Source organism: Falco rusticolus, chromosome 9, assembly GCF_015220075.1.
Source record: "Falco rusticolus isolate bFalRus1 chromosome 9, bFalRus1.pri, whole genome shotgun sequence".
In the NCBI taxonomy this organism is placed as follows: Eukaryota; Metazoa; Chordata; class Aves; order Falconiformes; family Falconidae; genus Falco; species Falco rusticolus.
Genome location: NC_051195.1, coordinates 44,820,014 through 44,840,075, shown reverse-complemented (window position 1 = coordinate 44,840,075; position 20,062 = coordinate 44,820,014). Strand labels below are relative to the sequence as shown.

Genomic DNA, 20,062 nt, shown 5'->3' with positions numbered 1-20,062 from the left:
TGGGGCACATCCAGCCCTCCCCACCGTGCCCAAAGCTCTGCCGGTGCTGGGGGGGTCAGGGTGGGGAAGGGATGGGATGAGCACCTTTCCTGCCCTGACTTTTCCCAGCTGCCTTGATGCTGCCCCTGTGGGATGTGATGAGTTTGGCCATTCTGAGCGGGAGGGCGAGTGTCTCTGCTGCGGAGGGGACCCGGAGTTGTTTCCCTCCCCACGGAAGGTCCTGGCGTGGCTGAGCTGGAGCCACCAGCTGAGCATGGTCTTTTCAAAGTATTAGAATAGGAAAAAATTTGGTTTAATGAACACTTTAGCTTTTGTGGAATGTAAAAGCCTTAAAATTAATTGAAACAAGCTGGAAAGGCAATTTTTCAGCCTGAACAGAGGAAGCTGGGGAGAAGTAAGGGCTTTGTGCTCTTCCCTGTGCCATTTGCCATGCAGCTGCATCGCTTCCAGCTAGAGCTACATGTGCTGGCTGGGGCAAAGCCCTGCCCAGGGCAAAGCCCTGCCCCAGGTCCCTCACTTTTGCAAATCGCTTCCACTTTTAGAGGAAAGAAAAAAAAACCTATCGCTCAAATGCACGGAAAACCCCATGTCTTTACTCCTTAGATGCTTGGAAATGGCTTCAGTTCCTCTGGGGTGTTTTACCAACGCCCTTGTTGCATGGCATAAATCCTTCCTGTGGACACCCCTTTATGGGGGAGCGTGTCACAATGATTCTCCCTGATTGCCGCTTGTGAAATGAGTCAACATTTATGGCACCGGGGGGACGCTGACTGCGGGACGCCGCGTAGGTGGCTGTCCCACCCGCCGCAGAGGAGTGGCTGCGGGCACTCGCTGCTCTCCATCTTCACCAAATTACTTCCCAAGTTTTCCATTTTTCTCCCCATATTTTCTACTTTTTTCCCAAGGGAAGAAGCAGTGTGAACACGAAGCCTCCGAGGTGCAGCCGTGTGTGCCACAGGTCCCTGCCCTCTCCGCTTGCCCACCCAGCACCCTTCCCATTGCCGCCCTGGCACTGAGCCCAGCCGGCGCCTCACGGCTTGACCGCAGCCTTCACCGAGGCCAGCACATGAGGGGGCGAAGCTGCCAAGCCCATCTTTCGTTGTATTTTCCCCTTTTTTAATGGTTTTACTGAGGTGGGGATGGAGCTCAGCTGGAGGAGGAAGCAGCAGCGGATTTAAATTGGGGGTTAGACGCTGTCATCTGGACCAGCGCCCCTTGAGTGGCTTTAAAAAAAATAAATTAGATAAAATTCCACACTTTCCTTCAAAAAGAGCAGTCGCCCTCATTTGCCGTGGTCTATTTATAAACTGTTTAGAAGGGCCATGATAACCTAAGCAGGATGCGGCGTCCCTACAGGGGACATTCCCCGGCCCACAGATAAACTGTTTGGGTTATTTAGGATGTGTTAAAGCAGGGCTGCTTATGAAGGCTGGAATTCTTTGCGAGGGGTGAGATTGGGAAGAGCGCAGGGTCTGGCTCCACGGCTCTGGGACAGCATCCTGCCCGGGGAATTGCTGATCTGCTGCCGGTTTGACGCTGAGGGACCTTGCTTCTTGCTGATACGCCGCCAGGTTTAGGATGCAGGAGGGCTGGCGGTGTGGAGAAGCCCCGTGGAAGTGAGGGGCTGGAGCAGCGGTAGAGGATTCAGGGCAGATCAACGCAAGGTGGGTGATATAAAAGGAAAAAAAACATCCAACAGCCCAGGCCATCGCTAGTGTGGCGGCTCAATGCTCAGAAGAAGGACATGTGGCTCTGGAAATGATGCTGCGGGGCTGGATCCTGCACGTGGTGCTCCCAGGGGATGCTGCCTGCCAGCTGCTTGGGAAGCCCCATGCAAGGAAGCTGCTGCCTACCATGGATCAGATTATTTTATTTTAACTTTTATTCTTTTTGGGGGGCTGCAGGGAGGGCTGGCTCTGAGTTTGGGGTCTGTGGGGCTGCTCAGGGGTTTCTGTGTCCTCACCCTGGTGCCATTTCCCCTTCTCTCACTTGGTTTCAGGGCCACCTGCCTGCTCCCTGCCTGCTCCAAGCTTTGCATCCATGGGGTGTATTTCTGATCTCTACATCCGTTTTCCTGGCAGTTCCAAGCCCGAGACCTTTTTGGCGGCCTTTAGCTGCTTTTTTTGATGGATTTCCTCCTTTTTTGCAAAGTTTCTCCAGGCAAGGCCAGCACTGTGGGTGTGGGACCCTCCGTCCTGGAGCTGCTGGTGCTCACCCTGGATCTGTTCTGGGATGTGGGCACCCATAGCTTCCCTGCAAAGGGACCTGCTGGCCCTGCGGGGGTTCGTTCACCTTGTTCTGACTTCCCAGGGGAGCAGAGGGGCTTGGGGTGCACGTGTCAGGGATGCAGCTGCTGCTCATCAGCCCTGGAGGTATTTTGGCTACACAGGCGATGTGCCAAAAAAAATATGCAGGAAAACCCTAACATTGTCTCTAAGTTGGTGCCCAGCAGCAAGGGACCATGCAGGCGCCCCAACCTCCGGCGACGCTTTCTGGTGGGTACCAGTATCGGGGGGTGCCCGTCACCCGTGGGTACCCAAACCAGTGGGTACAGGTTGGTAACTGGTACCACAATCTTGGCTCGGAGGTGGCCGTTCCCCTGTCCCCGGGGCTTTCTTGCCCCTTTTCCCCCCGAGGTGCGCCGTGGTGGGGCAGAGCTGTGGGAGAGGCTGTGTTTGCGCAGGATTTGCATTCGTGGCTGCAGGAAGGGCCGTGGCCCCGCAGCCGCTCGGCCCGATCCCCAGCCACCATTTCCTCCCTGCCTGGGGCCCGGCGCGGGGCTCCGGCACCGGCAGGGACACGGGACAGGGCTTGTGGCCCCAAGGTGAGTGGAGGGGACTGGGGTTGGCAGGAGAGAGGGCCCCAACCCCCCCCCCCACCGCTGCACTGTACAGACCTACCCCATCGCGCTGCCCCATTGCATGCATACAGCCCCCCGGGTGCATGGCCCCAGTGCACAGGGGTGCCCCTCCCCCATAGCTGCATTGTCCCCCTGCACCCCCCTGCCACTGCCACCCTGCCTGTGCATGTCCCCGCCATTGCACAGCCCCCCCATGTACACAGCCCACTCCATTGCATGTGGGGGTCCCCCCAGGCACTGCTCCCCCATTGCATTGCTCCCCACACAGCACCCACCCCACTATGTTGTCCCCCACATACAGACGCCCCCCGTTGCATTGTCACCATGCCAACATGTGCCTGCCCCCCCAGGATGTCCCCTCCCCATGGCACGGCAGCTTGTTCCCTCTACTTTGGGGTGCCAGAGGTCCCCAAAGCCCCCTGGGGGGGATGCGGCCCCCACACCAGGGCCGCGGCAGGGGCAGCAGCAGCACGAGGAGGTATTTTGGCCAGGAACACCAGCAGCAGCCAGTTTCTACAGTCCTGTCCCCCTTCTCCCTGCCTGCCCGATGGGTCACACTGGAGGGATGTCCCCACATGGGACACCTCTTGGTGCCAGTGATGCCCCTGCCCCGTCCTCCCGCTCCCCCCAGGTGCCCCCCTGGCTTTCTTGGCAGCCACCCCAGACTGAGCCAAGGATTTGGGAGGCTGGTTAGCGTTGGCACCAGGACAGCATCCCCAGCTGCCAGCGCCAGCCCTGCAGCACCCTGCATCCATCACCTGTCACCTGCACGGGCACCCCATGGCTGTGTGTGGCCCCCGGCACAGGCTGGTGGTGGCCACGCTGCCCCGCTGAGGTCCCCACGTGCCATCGAGCTCCCCCAGCACCACCAGGGTCCCACACAGGTTGCTCCCACGTCCCCACTGTAACCAAGAGCTTGTCACCGTCTGCTCTGGCCATGGCCCCCGCCAGCTCTCTGTCCCCACAGCTGGGGAGGGGTTTAGCAATGCCATTTCCCAGGCAGGGTAAGCATCCCTGGAAGCATTGCTTCGAGCCCTGCTTCCACTCTCCCTTGCCTTCCTGCTGCATTTCCGAGGCTGCTTGCCCCCCATGCCCCCCCCCCAGCTGCCCAAGGGGCGCTGGGGATGGCTCACGCTCCTTCCCAGTTTCAGCAATAAATTTTTTTCTGGGCTGTTAGGGTTTGCTCACGGCCCTTGGGTGGTGGCTGGGAGCTTCTTGCTCCTCTGATTGCTTGGGGGGGCATTGCTTTTCTTTTTCTTAAATGGTTTTCAACCATGCTGCTTGTGGGAATATCTTCCTTCACAAAAATCTGAATTAGCCAGAAAAACATTTATTTTCATGGCTACTCCTGAAATCCCTGCCCAAGCTCCTCCGGAGGGGACCTCCAGCTTGGGGTCAGCCCTGCCGGGCTTCCCAACCCAGAGAGCAGCTCCCAGCTTTTCCATGCCAGTGGCTGTCCTGCAGCTGAGCTCCTCTGCCTTCGTGACACAAATCCCCACATTTGCAAGGATTTGTTAGGCAAATCTTCCCTTGCCACAGTGGAGGCACGTCCGGCCACCCAGCACAGGGTCAGGGAGACTTTGCATGTCTGGGCTGCAGGGATCCTGCTCGGAGCATCCCCTTCCCACGGAGATGCTGGGACCTTGATATGTATCACAGCCAGGGTGGGATCTGCACTGCGATGATCCAAAACACCCCAAATTGGTGGGTTTTTTTCTTTATTTTTAGCCCTGGGCAGCTGTTCTCACAGGGAGCGGGTTCCAGCTGGGGGTTTATCCAACAATAGGAGCTTGAAAGACTGGCAAGAGGTGGCATTGCTGCTCTGGCTTTGCCAAATGGGCTTGCTTTTTGGGAGAAAAGCTTTGGCCGGATTGTGCAAGTGCAGGTGGGAGGTGTCGGGGCAGGTTCATTAGGGCTAAAGGAAAGCTGAGCTGCAGGTGGAGGCGAGGCGGAGCTGCTGTGATGAGCCCTTGCACTGCCAGGTACAGAAAAAACTCCGCTGCTTCCTCCTCCTCACAATGCAGCTGGTGGAAGAAGTAAGTGGTTTTTCCCCGGGGAGTTTTTGTGCAGCGAGGGCTCGGGGTGCCCGCGCCGTCCCTGGCAGAGGTCAGTCCTGCAGCAGCTGTGCGGCCTGGCCCGGCCACCCCCATGTCCCGCTGCCGTGGGGCTGGGGGCTGCCAAGGGGCCAAAAGCCACCGCAGGGTTGGGGTGGCTGGGGCAGAGGAGCTGCTGTGGTGCAGGAGCTTGCCCAGGGACAGACAAATAACTCCTCTGGACTTGCTGTTTTTTTCCAGACTCACTGTTTATTTATGGACTCACCATTTTTTCCCCAGATTCACTTAATTTTCTGCCCTCCCTGTTTTCCCTGCTGACAAGGTCCCTCATCCCCAAGCTGCACCAGCTCTGGGACAGCCCCGATAACCTCCCAAAGCATCACCGCTTCGACCTTTGTTGGTGACGGGCTCCCAGCTAATTACACCACAGAGGGTGGGGATGTTTTGCCTGAACTTTGGGCTTTCGAGGCTGCGCGGGTGATGAGCTCATCCCGCTGCCCCATCCCCATCCTGCTGCGGACACCTGGGATTCGTGTTTCTTTGCACGATGCCACCGTGACGGCAGCCACCGAGGAGGGCTTTGAGCAAGAGAGGGGAGAGAAGACGGGGAGAAGGAAGTGCCGCTGCCAGCCACTCCTCCTCACCATTTCCTCTCTGCGGTTGGGTTTTTATACGGATAAGGGGGGCCAGAGGAGCAGCTGGCCTGTCCAAGGCCGGGGGCTGGGCTCGGCAGCCGAAGAGGAACGCCGGCAGTCGGCCTCAAGGAAGACGCTGTGGGTAACTGCGCTTGGTTCGGCTCCCCCATCCTGTCCCCCACCCCGTGGAGGGTCACCAGGGCACCCCTCGGCTTCGGCCACTTCAAGCTCCATCCCCACCACCACCTCCTGCTGGTCCCAATGGACCCTTCCCACCAAAAAACACCCCAGTTTTGTGGGGACCCTCCTGTTCCTGCCGGTTTTGGATGCTCCAGGCTCTTTCCCTGCGCTTGCTGCCCTTCCCAATTGGTCTCGGTCTTTGGAGCTTGGTAAAATGTTTGAGCTGGGAGGGAGGCTGGCAGGGCTTGGTGGCGAGCAGGCTCTCGGGGCAACACGGGTGGCTTTTGCATTGCTTGGCTGTCACCTTTGTGCTGGGTTTTTGGGGAGGGTGAGTGCCTGTAGACCCCGAGCTCAAGCCGTGAAGCAAACCATGTGTCTCAGCTTGTTTCTGAGCAGTGTTTGTGGGGAGCTGCAATGCGGAGTGCCAGGGCTGTGCCCTGCACCGGGGCCGTGCTGGACTCTGCCAGCAGCCAGGATTTTTGCTCCCAGCCACGGAAACCCTTCAATCCACAGCCCCTGCTGCCAGGGGCTGTTTTGCTCCACATGCCCCCTGTAAATGTTCAGTTTTGGTCAGATGGGGTTGGATTTCAGCTGGGATGGGGGATCAGCTTTTGGAATTTTCCAGCTATTCCCTTTTCCCAGCACCTTTGCTAACCCAAAGAGCCTGAGTCTGGGGGGCAGCTCCCTCCTCTCCGACGCCATCCTTGGGATTCAGCAGCCGGCACTTTAACTGGGGACACGTTTCTCTGGCTGCTGTCAGCCCATGTCTCCTGCAAACTGGGCACTGTCTACCCATGAACATCATCTGCCCGGGGGCTGCCCCTCCCCAGTCCTGTCCCAGTTCCCTCCCAGCTGCCTCTGACTGCTGCACAGGCTGGTCTGTTGTGGAAACCTTGTTTTGGCAGGAGCAGGGTCATGCACAAAGGCAAATGTTGGGGAAGAGCTGAAGGAGGAAGGCTGGAGGTTTCTCAGCAGAGCTAAAAGCAAGCCTTCCTGCCGTGCGGCTGGAGCGGGCGCAGAGCAGCAACTAACGGTGTTTGCACAAGCACTTGTGATGCTGCAGGCTGCATGGCCGGGTTCTTTTTCCTATCGTTTTTGCCAAACATCTAATTAAGCTGCTGAATGCCCATCTCTGCAGGCTGGCAGCGCTGCTGGGCTAGCACAGCTGCCTGCCCTGGCCCCAGTCTGGTGTTGAGCAAGCGGGGGCTGCTCTCACAAAATTTGAGTCCTATGTAAATACCAGCAGGTATTAGGAACTGAGTCATGGTATTAATGGGATTATTATATGCGTGACTGGACAGATTTCTTGCTGAGGATGGGATTTGGTCCCTACACCCTGCCTCACTCGGCTCATCTGGAGGGCTGGGCATCCCATGCTGGTGGGATGGATGTGCTGTTTGGGCTCTCAGCTTTTGGGAAAGAAGGTCTTAAGCATCTCCCAGCTAATAGCGCTCAGTCCTTGCTGTTTTCCACCAGCTTCCCCGCACGAACACAGCAGTGGTCAGAGAGCTGGCTCTGGGTGCAAGGAGCTGAGCCACTTCATGCTTCAGCCAGGGCTAGGGGCAGGGTGGGATGGCAGCCTGCTGTGTGCTGGCAGCATCCCCAGGGGAGCGTTTGGGATGTCTAGTATTTCCCTGCCCGTGTCCTTCTGATCCTTAAGCCTTTTCCCATGAACTCCCACAGCTTCCCCCCGGCATTCAATCAGCCCCCTCTATACCTGCTTGGGTTTGGGGCTGAGAGAGCTTCACCTTGCGTTTGCACTGATGTGTGTTACAGCCAGGAGGGCTGTCCTGGCCCCAGGCTGAGCTCTGCCATGTCCCCGCTCCCTGGGGACTGTGTCTGTGCCAGTCTGCGCTGCACAGGCTGCTTCCCAGCAGCTCCGGGAACAGCCAGCCTTTTGGGGACCTTCTGGCACTGTGTGAGCAGTGCAAAGCGTGCAAGATGAAGAGAAGCAAAGGTGTGACCCCAGGGTGGTGTGGGGACAACCTGGGGCTCCCTGGCATCCCTGGTAGCAGTGGGCCCCTAGGCCTCCTGCCAAACGCTGTCTCTGTGCCTGTTTGCAGGAATCTCATCCAACTGGTTTTGCTCTGGGCACGGCCAAAGCCTGCAAATGGTCAGCAATTAGTACTCGGGGCTAATTGCTGCACAGCAGTAGCTCGTCCAGCAATTAGTGCTGGGCTGGCCCCAGCTCCTTCCCACAAGGAGCCGGCTGCCAGCACATGGAGTAGCAGTCAGCTTGTCCCCGAGGCGGGGGTGAAGGCTTTGCTTGGCATGTCCCGGCACTTCGGAGGGGCCGGGGAAGGAGCAGGGTGAAGCGAGGAGACGCCTGGGAGCGTTTCCCTGTGACTCCCCACGCAGCATCCCCGGCCGCCCTTTTGCTCGCTATGTGCCGGCGGGCGGCCGCCTGCGTCAGCCTCATGGCAGGGGAAGTAAAACCTTCGCTGGAGCGTGACATTTTGCAGGTTGGTGACTTCCTGCTGAGCCGAAGCGAGTTAATAACAAACCTTTCGGGAACCTCCTCCTCCTCCTCCTCACTAGGGATGTGGTGCTTTAAGCCAGACCTATGCTTGATTTTCTTGGGCAGCTGGTGAAAGCGGCTTGCCTTGCTCTGCCCATGCTGCCTTCCTGCTCTCGGGGCTGGCGATGTCACGGCAGCAAACTGTCCCTTGCGTCAGCGCTGCCGCAGTCCAGAGGCGGTGGGGAAATGCCCTCCCACCATGACACAGCTTCTGCCACCACTGCCTTCGTGTCAGGCAGGGATGGATCCGTCCCTGGCACTGTGGCAAGTGGAGGTGGTCGTGCACGGGGTCCTGCGCCGTGTGGCTGCATCCAGGGCTGGAGGTCTGTGTTCTTGTGGCGGCTTGCCCCCTGAATCCGTACCTCTTGTCATCGCATCCCACTGCTGGAACACGGCCTCTCCTCTTCTTCCTAGTTCACTGACTGAGGTTTGCCCATGCGTTCTCCATCCAGAAGGTTATTCCCAGGGATGCTCACGTCCCTGCGCTCTCCTGCGTGGCTCCGGGGTCTTGTGTGGGAACGGCACAGCATCTGCCACGTGTCTGGGGTGTGAGTGCATGGGCACACGGGGCAGGGAAGGACTGTGGGGGTAGGAGGGTCGGGGTGCTGTGGGGCAGCCCCGCTCCTCTCCCCACAGCTGTGTGCTGCTGGCAGGCTTAGTCACAGCTGTGCCCCTTCTCTGCAACCTGTTTGAGCGCCTCCTGCCCTGGGGCAGCCTGGGGACACTGCCCTCGCCTCCTCCCCCTGCCAGCAGTGCCTGGCACTGCCTGGCATACCCGTCGGCTGGGAAGAATCCCCCCAGGGAGATGCTGTGCCACCACAACCTGCGTGGCAAGAGCGTTTTCATAGTAGGTTACTCCCATGCACGCTCCCACACCCCGCAGCAGCTGTGCAGGTGGCTGTTCCTGTAGGAGTGTGTACGTGTGTGTGCACGTGTGCAGGTGCGGAGGGGTGGGTTTGCGTCCTGCTTAAATCCAGCAGATGTAAGGAAATAGGACTGGGAAGCTCAGTTCGGAGCATGGGTCGGTCTGCCGGGGGCTCCCCAGCTCTGGCTTCAGCCAGCTCTGAGATTTCCTTCTATATGTGAAGGCAGGATTGGTTTTGTGATATACATCAATTTGCATTTATTTACACTGAATTTCATCCATAGTTTTGCACATCTAGAGCATCTTCCAGAAAATCAGCTTAGGTCTGAAAGTCTCACTGCCACCTTACCATTGCCAATTGCTACAGATAATGGTTCTGTCTGTTAGAAAGTGGGATATCTGTCTAATCTGTTATTGGTCACTTTCTGGTCTTACAAATTGATTTTACTTTGTTTTGCTTTTCACAAAGAAGATGATGTGAATGGGCTGTAAGAACCAGACGAGATGGATGGAGAGCTGCCCTCTGCTGAGGTGGATGGGGAGGTGTCCTCTGCTGCGGAGGGAGGAGAGGTGCCCAGTGTGGAGAGCGATACCGAAGGAGAGGTGCCCTGTGCGGAGAGCAGTGCAGGAGGAGAGATGCCTGGGGCTGAGACCAACACAAAAGAAGAGGCACCTTGTGCTGAGAGCAGTGCGGAAGGAGAGATGCCCGGGGCTGACAGTGACAGAGAAGGGGAAATGCCCTGTGCTGAGAGTGATGCAAAAGGAGAGGCATCTTGCTATGAAACCGATGGGGAAGAAGTACTGGAAGCTGAAATCCCTGCTGCTTCAAAGAAAATGTCTTCTATTTCTTCTCCCTTGCGGGCAATCATCCGCTTGCGACGACGATACCGGCTGCAAAAGAAAAGCCGCCTGCATTTAGAGCTCTCTCGAGAAAAGTCTTCAGAGCTTGTCCATACAAGGCTGCTTCAAAGGCAACTTTCCTTGAACCGAACTAGCCTGTACGGCCCTTCCATGTCCTTCTTTAATGAGGCAGGCTTAGAAACTTCCCGGTACTTTACCTTTGACACATCTGTGGAGCAGTATGCAATGAAAAAATGCAGGCAGAAAAAGAACCGCAGAAAATCTAGGATAGTCCTGTATCCAGATAAAACAAAAAGATACCTTCCAACAGAGGAGAAAAGCAAGGCAAAACGCTGCCTCCTCTTACTCATTGTCATTATCTTCTTCCAGATTCTCAATGCAATAGAGAACCTGGATGATAACCTCCAAAAATATGACCTAGATGGTTTGGAAAAAACAATGCACCGGGAAGTATTTGGGCAGAAGGTTGCTGTGGAAAGTATTATGGAATTACTGAAAGACTATCTGGCTACCCACATACACAACAAGCCTCTAGTAATCTCTTTAAATGGCCCGACAGGAGTTGGAAAGAGTCATGTTGGCTGGCTGCTGGCCAAACACTTTCGGTCTGTCATGGACAATGACTTTGTGCTTCAGTACTTTGTTATGCACCACTGCCCCAGTGGGGTGGCTCCTCTTACTTGTGAAATAGATTTGTCTCGGAAGATTTCTGACATGGTTACAAGAGCAGAAATAGAAGAGAAGATACCATTGTTTATTCTGGATGAGGTTGAACTCATGTCTCCGGTCCTGCTGGACACTCTCAGCCGATTCTTTGAACCCAATCAAACTAATGAGTTCCTCAATGCCATCTACATTTTAATAAGCAACATAGGAGGTGGTGAAATAGCTAAGTTTGTTATCCAGAATGCATCTGCTGAGCTTCTGCATCAGCAAAGGGGAGCTGAAGAACTGCTCAGCATCATCCAGCCTGTACTGATTGATGCCCACCCTCTCTGGAAGTCTGCAGACATCATCCCGTTTGTTCTTCTGGAGAAAACTCACGTCATAAACTGCTTCCTAGAGGAAATGAGGAGGGAAGGGCTGTATCCCGACCAGAAGCACATCGAAAATTTAGCGAGTCAGCTCAGTTACTACACTACAGGGGACAAGGAGTATTCCAGCATGGGCTGCAAGCAGGTTGTGGCCAAAGTCAACCTGCTGTAGTGATTCACTGCAGAGACCGAGTCCTGCTCTTAGGATTTGCAAAATTCTGGGTTTATGGAGGAGTAGGTGACAGCAGGCTGTGGTCCCAGCGTCCTTTCTCAGCCCTGCACTGGCTCTGCTGGGGTCAAGGTAGAGGGATGGCAGCCTGGGCTCCTCTGCAACGTGGTCTCTGGTCTCCTCCAGATGCTTCACTTGTTCCTCATGTTGCATGAATAAGCCAGGGGCAACGAAGCCCAAGCAGTCTCCCATTAATTGTGAGATGTTTTGTTTGTTCCTCTCACGCTCACTTGGGATACTTGTCATTGAGGAGCTGTGAGATGAGAACAGACGCTGTGGGATATAAACAGGAGGGGGAAATAGTGACTGGGTTACTGTCCCTGCAGTACACGTAGCTGTGTCTCACTCCTCCTCCAGGCTCACAGCCTTCAGGTCTTTGCTTTGCTTGGTCCTGCCTGGTGGTACATGGAGCAGAGACAGTGCTGTACGCCTGGGAGAACTGGGGGAATTTGTGGCTCCTGACCCCCCAAACACCCAGGCAGTCAGAGCTCTGCTTTCCCCAGCTCCTGTGTGGCCACGTGCTCCAGACTGCTTTTTGGACCTGTTCCCGAGCTGTTGCTCTTCTGAGCTCATACCTGAGCTCACCTTTGGCACCTCCAGTGACATTTCTGCCCCGCAAGTCTGTTTGGGCTCGTCTTGAAGACTGTTCAGCTGTGCCAGCCAGTGCAGAAATAACAGACGGATTGTTTCAGGTCTGGTGGTGGCAGCTCTTCCTGAGAGCTCTTCTGCTTTGTGCTTCTGGGTACAGTTCACCACACTCCTTATCTAGAAAGCCCAAAATAGCAACTGACAAGATATTAAGCAGCACACACTGGAAAAGACAGTTTGGGCTGTCTGGGCCGAGTGCAGTGGGAATCCTGGGCTTGTTCCCAGTCCTGCGAGGCCAAGAAGAGGTTCTTTGCCCCCGAGACCCTGGGGAGAGCGTGCTGCCTGGAAGCACCTGAGGGAAAGCACATGTCCTTGTTTGAGCAGGCAAACGGGGCAGGTATTTATGATGTTGCTTTTTCAGGTTTTGGTTTTGTACCTAAATCTCCTTCTACAATTTGTTGTGAATTATCATATACGTAATCCTATGGAAGTTTGCACTGGCTGTTTGACTTGCCTCTTTCTAATTGTTGGTCTCCAAAGACTTCCATCACAAACTCCTGCTTCCAGAACTATTGTCAGGAATAAATCCAAACTATCCTGAATAAAATCCTTCTAAGTACATTTCCTTTATTTGATTGAAATGCGATTTCCCTCCCAAATTTATCTTCTGGGCCGACGTAGCTGCACTGCCATGCCTGTGCTTCTTGGTGACTTGGATCGGGAGCGAAGGCTACAGCTTTGCTGCGTGTTTCTTGCAGTCCACCTCGATGCGGGGGGTGTGTGTGCAGCTCCTCAAGGTATGCTCATGGTAAGCCCCATCCAAAACCCACAGAGTGCAGCAAAAGCTGTGTGCCACACAGCTCCTGCACCCCCCAGAGCTGCACAGGGGGGGCTGGGCTGGAGACTGGGTAAGTGTGTCCTTGGCTGAGATGATGCTGGGCTGGAAAGCCTGTCCATGGTTTCTCCTCTTGAAATTATCCAGTAGAGAAGCCCATGTTGGCAGAACTCCCCCATGGCACCAGAAGAGCCCCCTGAGCTGGGGGACACGCGGTTCCCAACACCTGTACCCCTTTCCCTCCCAAAGAAGCTTGGCTTTGAGTTGCAGAACAAAATGCTGGGGCTGCTGGGGGAAGGGGACAGCCTGGGGTGACGCAGCATGTAAGCAAGTTGGCAGGCAAAGGTGTCACCTGTGGTGTACCCCGGGGTGAGTGTGCACCCCAGCATGGTGCTGCAGACCCACCCCTGGCTTCCTGGCCCCTGCTCCATCCCAGGGTCATTTCTTTTCCATGCTGGAGTTGGAGATGCGCCCCCTGTGCTGTGCGTGGTTCCTGACAGATAACCCTGCACTGTGCCTTGTGCCCATGCATGGACTGATGCTGCTCCCTCCCACCCAGCCTCAGGGACCGCCAGGCACATGCTTGTCCCTGTCACATCAACTGGCAGTGGATGGCACCGGGGATCGTGCCTGCGGGTGCTCAGGTGGGATGCTATCTGCGGGAACCTTGATGTCTGGACAAAGTGGGCTGCTGAGATATGGAAACAGCAAACTCCTGCCTGCTGGCATCGGCACTGACGCACCCGCTGCCTTTGGTGGTGTCTCTCCTAGCACCCATGGGTGTTGCCCAAGTCCCTGCTCAGCTGCAGGGCTCCATTGTTTTGCAGCCAGCCTCTGGGACTGGGGCAGTGACCCTGCTCTGCTTGGTGCCCACAGCCCCCGTCACCTGTAGGAATGTCATCAGGCACAACCTTCCGTCCAGCCTCTTCCATTTTCCAGCTGCAGGAGGATCCTTAGTGGTTCCTGCGAAAGGGCTGAAAGCTGGAGACCACTTGACCCTCAAACTGGTCCTACACGCAAGCTGGGAGGCTTTTCTTTTGTACAGACGCTGATAATGAACGGCTTTCATGAAGCTTGTGGGCTTGGAGCACTCCAGGCAGGAACGCCGTGGCCAGGTTTCCCAGGGCACTCCTGTGCCAGGGACGTGGCTGCCTGCTCCGTGTGGCCCGGGGCTCTGAGGCTGCAAACGGGCTGTGCCCTGTGTTTCTGCACGGACATGGCCTGTCTCCAACCAGAGGAAGGTGAGTGCATGGACACGTTCTGCATGAGCTCTGGCTAACTTCAGCTGCCTCCAGGAAAAGAGGTTTGTCTTTAAATATTCCTAAAAAGGAGCTAATCCCAGCTGCCTCCGTTAATCAAGGTGAGCCTGTCTAAAGCCGCCTCCAGAGGTGGATGCTGGATGATGTGGCCAGCCTGGCTGTGAGGCTCAGTCCTCCCTGGGATTGCTTTCTGCTGTGGGAATATGCTCCAGTGATGGCACAGTACTGGACTAGAGCTGCTCTGTTACACACCACAGCATCGTGCCAGCCTTGCTGGTCCTGCCTGGTCCCCGAGCTTCCCCAAGTGTCGCTGGAGCTGCTCCTACAGCAGTGTGCCCACCCAGCAGGACCTTGCCCTTGCTGGCAGGTGCCTCTGGTTAGGATGGCTCTGCCAAGGCCCACAGAGGACACGGCACATTGGCCTGGGGCACCTGAACAGTGTTTGCAGGTAGGTGCATATTTGAGATGCCACTTGCAGGGGGTGCAAGAGTGACAGTCAACCCATTTTCACATACACTAATGATATGCCCTTGCACGCACAGCAAGGAAAAGCTACAGGTGATCCCTGGAAGGTTAAGTGCTTTGTTGCTTTCTTTCCAGCTCCTGTGGTCATCACTAAACAGATGAGCTGGAACCAGGAAAGCAAATTTTAACATCAGTGATAGCAGGGGAAGATCACAGATTGCAGTAGGGGAGAAAAGAGCAAGGACAGCTCAGGTAACAGCTTTCCCAATAGCTGTGAATGATGCAATTCATCTGAGGGTGCAGAGGGAACTGTCTGCAATGGCTTTTGAGACCACAGGGTGATGGGGTGAGTCTGAAAGGTGGAGGGAGGACAAGCACCCGCTCTCCTTGGCAAGGGGGAGAAAGGCACAGGTGAATATGGGAGCAAATGCACGGGAGGAATAACATCCAACGTTTTCCAAGTTAAGTTGTGACCATAGAGTCTAATTTCCTCCCCTGACAGCTGATAGGATAGTCAAAGAATAGCTGTTAAAAGTTACTAGGATGAACTGGAAAGTTTTCCAGAGCTTGGGAAATTCAATATTGCCCAAACAGTGGGGAGGACAGAGATGGGAGTTTGTCTGCCCATTGGATTTAGAGGGGATGCGGAGCTGAGAGGCATGCAAGCATTGCAGAAGACAGGCTTGGGATGAAAGGCATAAATTGGAGGAAAGGTCTGAAAGAAGGTGCTGCAGAGGAGGGTGAGAGTGAGCAAATGCACGTTCCAGGGCTGGGAGGGTGAAGGGCTGGAAGGAAAACAAGCTGGGGGGGATCACAGCGCTCACGCTCCACACATGGAATAACACCACGGGGTTGTGAGGAAGGCAAACATCCCATTAAAATGTATAAATAGGTGTGTTGCATATGCAAAGGATGAAGTAATGCGGGGCCACGTGTGGTGCCTTGCTGGAGCGCTGTGGCCATATTTGGGCACCCTCCTGGGGAGGGAGACCTGGGGCTGCAGCGCACCAGCCGCCCTGCCTGCAAAAGTGAGGAGGGGAGCGAGCCGGGGGTGTGTGTGATGCAGCCTGGGGAAAAGTTTCAGGTGAAGCATGATAAGAGGTTTCAAATATGCAAAAGACTGGCAGATAGGAGACAGTGGTGCTGGGTTTGCCTGGTCCTCCTTGGCAGGGTGTGGAGTTGGCTCTGGAGAGTGAGATTTAGGTTAAACTTCAGGAAAATTGCTGTAGCTGCGGAAGTGAAGCACCAAAATGGATTTACTGGAGCAGCTGCAGAACTGCTGCTTCTGAACCTAGGGACAGAAGAGGATGGTTTAGCCAGAGCCCCAGAACTCTGCCTCAGTGCTCTCACAAGGTCCCACTTCACCCATCTTCCATCACCCCTTGGTGCCTGTCAAGGGTTCAGCTGTAACTTTCTCCTTCCCAGCCACGTGGCTGGTCTTACTTGCAGTGTTTAGTTTTCACAGAGTTCACACCAATTTAACGTTACTGCTCTGTAGTGGATTTGTTTCAGTTACTAAAATACCTGGATTTAGGTGCAAAGTTTCAGGCACCTGTATCTGAAAACTGTCAGCCTGGGGAAGTGTGGTGAGATCAGTGAGTAACTCCCTGAATGGATTGATTTTCCCAGGTGGAATGAGTTAGAAGGACAAGGGAATCAGCCAGTATTGAAACTAGAGTATGCAGAAGAGTTAATCACTTAAGTAAATTAATCTAGAACCCTGTTTACTTCCCCTTGCCACTTTTCCCTTATTGATTCAGTTTATTGATAGAGATTAGATATGATCGTAGGGTCTAATAAGTATTAGACATGATTTTAGGTCTACATCTAGAGCTATCTCACAGAACCTGTAGCCGTCTCCGGGAAGTACCGGCAGAAGGGGCAGACCTCCCCAGCACGGTTCAATACTGCCCCGTTACAGATGTGGAGCTGGTCGGTGGCTCCCTGTGCCGCCATGCAGGAGCAGAGCTCCTGATGTGGGACTTGGCATCGGCTCTGGTCCTCCTCTGGCTGTGGAGGTTGCTGCAAGGGGCCGCTCACGGCTCCTTGCAGGATGCAGGCGGGCCAGAATCTTCTGTGGATGCTATTTTGAGTTTACCAATGCTGTGCTTCCAGTGGTGTTTCATTAACGGCTCCCTCAAGCTGGGATTCAACTGAATCCCAGTTTTTGGCATCTTGAGGTAGTCTGAGTAAGTCTGCCTGGGATTTCCCCATCCCTGCTTCCTGGAAAGAGGCTTCCCAGGAACTCAGGCCTGGGAAACGGCCACCTAGAAAACCTTGCCTGAGCCACAGCTCATGCTCCAGGCTTCCTTGGCAGGGTTGGACCCCAGGGGCCAAGTGGTACCCATGCAGCCCCCAGGTTATTCCAGCTCTTGTGCTCCTGGATGCAACAGTGAGGACAGAGTGAGTTCCTGCAGGCCAAACTCACACTAAGCCAGCAGCTGTGGGCCAGGCCTTGCTTAGTTTGCTGCTAGAGCCGTGGAAGCCATCACTGCCACCTTGAGCTATAGGTCATCTTTGTAGGGGCATCTTGCCCTGCACTTGGCTTTTGTTGCTTTACTCCGGGAGGGACAACCATGTTCTCTCCATCCCCAGCTCCCAGCCTTGCTGCTCCAGGCTCGGGCACCTCCCCAAACCCCCACAGCTTCTGTTAACTTTTGGCATCAGCTCCAGTTTCCCCAGAGGGGCAGGAGGGATTTGGTCCTAAGGAGTCCATCCTTCACCGGATCCTGGCACCTGACCCCATGAGATGTGTGTACATTTTTTTGGCCGGCAAGTGATAAGTTAAAGAAAGGATTAACTGCAGCTAAACCCTCTGTTTTCACCTGTACCTTTGCCCCTCTCCTGCTCCTGTAATGTGCTGCAGTACCCACACACTCTCACTCAAACCAGACCCATATTTTTTTGCTTGGAAGAACAGGCAAGATACCATAAATACATATTTCAGAAGCTGGGAGAAAGGTATTCCTAGAACTTACGGTTTTCTTTTAAACATTTTGAGCCACCCAACACGATCTGTGTGCAAGTACAAAAGGAGTTGCAGGCATGACTGATATCAAGGAATCCGATGTGGTGTTCCCACCCAGCCCTCCCCAGCTGCCACATTGTCACCACATGGCTCTCAGCTCCCCGGTAGCTTTTCCAAGGCTGCAGCTGAAGAGGTACGTACAACTGGTGTTACTATCGCACGCTGTTTCTCATAGACCACAGCAAACTGCCCAGTTCTTCCTGAGATAACTTCATATGTCCCCATGGGATCAAGGTTTCCGAGTCACAGGCTTGCTTCGCCTATGATGAGGTGCTGCAGGGACCTTGGAAAGTCAGTTCTAAGGTTTTGCTTTGAGCATAAGCTGGTCCTTAGCTTTGAGGTTGTTGCTTCTCTCTCCGTGAAAAAGGGCTTGCGTGCCTCAGGTGAGCTCCAGCTATTTCCGATGATGTAATGGATGTTTCTGCCCCTCCCTGCAGACTTCTTTAGCACAAACAGCACCGCAATTCTTGGATGTCTTGAGGTCAGAACACTGTACTGAATGTTGCAGAGCACCTTGGCCTGACATGACCCAGTGTCCTCAGCTCCACCAGTGCTATGGCCTCTGTCATCTTCAGCTGCAAAAGCCACTCCGTGCTGGTGCTTTTACTCGCGTGACACATCCCATGGGCTTTCAGGTTGCACCTTTATCCTAAAGGTCCAGCACCTCCATCTCTGAGTGCTGCTCCTGATGCATTCAAGGCTCAGTTTTTGGCTTTGGTGATCTATTGATGAAATGCACTGAAGTCACTGGGTTAGAGGGGGTTGATGAAATTCAGTTCTTTGGATCCAGCTCAACAGAAATTGTTTTTCCTCTCCTTGCACCTGGTGGGCTGAAGATCTGCTTCTTGCAGTGCTGATTCATCTTAGTTCTTCTCACTTGAGGAAGATCCAGTGACCTGCTTGGACAAGCTCACCTGGGAGTTATAAATACATCCCTGCGTAATACTCACATGACAATAAGCTACTGGGGAATGATCATTGCCAATAAGAACAGGATTTGTCCCTACAGGTAGAGACCCCTTTTCCTGGGGCTCATTTGGAGGCTGGGTTATTACTCGCCTCCCTACAGCTGGGTGTTGGGCAATGCTGGTGAGATGGATTAGGCTCATGAGAGATGCAAGATGTGGAACATCACTGAGAAACCTCTACATGATTAACACGAGGTGATGCTGTTGGTGCCAGAGCAGGAGTCAGGACAGGATGCTCCTGTCCATCGGGAGCTGCCCATTAACTGCGCTGAGGTAAACACAGCTTATATAATGGGACAGCTGGAAGAAATTGAGCTGATCTGTCTCCTGGATAGATCCTGGTTGAAATAAAGGGGGTAGCTGAATGCATTACTGAATGTTTAACATCCAGGTGTATTTGGTGTCCGGTTCAGGCACCTGCCTGTAGCACTTTCTCCTCTGAACTGAGCCTGGCCAGCCCCAAACCCATGGCCTCGGAGTGGGAGGGTTCATTACTGACCCTCCAGCCTGACTCATTCATGTGTCGGGGCCAGGGTGGGTCTGAGGGCTCAGGCACCACAGGGCAAAGCAGCAGCAATCCCCATTAATTATTTTCTTATCGTGTGCTTCTTTTAAACCAGTTACGTGATTTAGGTGCTGCCTGACAATATTGCACCAGTCGTGGGAGGCAGATGCTCGGCAGGGAGTGCAGCTAGGGCATGGCCACTGAGCACAGCTTTAGCCATCAGAGTTAAGGGACAAGCAATTTTACCCCACCCTGACCAGCTTCTATGAGAGATGGTGACTACAGAGGCTGCTTGAGCCCGTTCCTTACATCTTAGGAGTTGCCTTGCCAGAAGTTGCCATTAGGCAGGTAATTTTGGAAGCAGCAATTTGTCTTCCAGCCCTCTGGACTTTGCCTTGTGGTGGAGGAAAAAGATGACTGAGGACCATTAAAGTTCTGTCTTTAAGCCCTGGCTGTGTCTCAGGTTTAAGCGCTCATCTGGGCAGCATAAGAGACTGCCCTGAGGAAGGTGTTTTTCAGCAGCGAGTGTCTTCAGGTGAGCCACTGGCTCCAGCACTTGGTTTGAATGGGGATTAGGGGTGACAGCAAAAGCCACAAGCAGTGTTGCCATGTGGAACTAATGACCATCACCTTGGAGGTGCTGGGTGGTACCTATCTAGAGATGGGACTACATGCGTGCCAGTCACTGTGTTAGTAGCTGCATGTTGGTTTTGCCTAAGACTTAGTTTCCCGTGGAATAAGCCTGATGACTGAGAGTTTTCACATCATGACAGCAGGGGACATGATGGTGATTGACAATGCTGAAAGCACAGATGTTTGATGCCTTGTGACTTAAAGCCAATATCACTTTGTTCTTCCAAGAAGCAGAAAGCAAGCAACGTTAGGGAACCCAAAGGGCAAGAAGAGCTATCAAAGAACAGTTTTAAAATTTGAATTTTGCCCTTTGCTGCTTTGTGGTGGCTAAAGGCTGCCTGAGAAGACTTAGGAGAGATCAAGATATGTTTGATTTTACATTAGCCATCCAGAGCTGGTTGGCTGTTTTACAGAAGTCCATCTTTCATTCCCACCCGCTTGGTGCAGGTGTGAGATGCCCAACGCTGACAAAGATGCATGAAATTTGCAGCTAAATCCTCTAAGTTCATGACAAAGGTCCAAGAGAGCTGGAGACTTCTCCAGCA

At 54.4% G+C, this 20,062-nt stretch overlaps 1 protein-coding gene across 12 annotated transcripts; it reads left to right on the top strand.

Moving 5' to 3' along the window:
* The first annotated feature begins 1,413 nt into the window (after window positions 1–1,413).
* Window positions 1,414–12,445, top strand: TOR4A (torsin family 4 member A). 12 transcript variants are annotated; one of them, XM_037400517.1, is made up of 2 exons: window positions 1,414–1,664; window positions 9,585–12,445. In XM_037400517.1, exon 2 carries the CDS (start codon window positions 9,617–9,619, stop codon window positions 11,177–11,179), a length of 1,563 nt encoding a protein of 520 aa, XP_037256414.1. In that variant the 5' UTR covers window positions 1,414–1,664; window positions 9,585–9,616; the 3' UTR covers window positions 11,180–12,445. The 12 variants fall into 12 exon arrangements, with proteins under 12 accessions (XP_037256414.1, XP_037256411.1, XP_037256413.1 ...); XM_037400514.1 differs by having other exon boundaries at window positions 9,582–12,445; XM_037400516.1 differs by lacking the exon at window positions 1,414–1,664 and adding an exon at window positions 2,722–2,824 and having other exon boundaries at window positions 9,582–12,445.
* The last annotated feature ends 7,617 nt before the right edge of the window (window positions 12,446–20,062 follow it).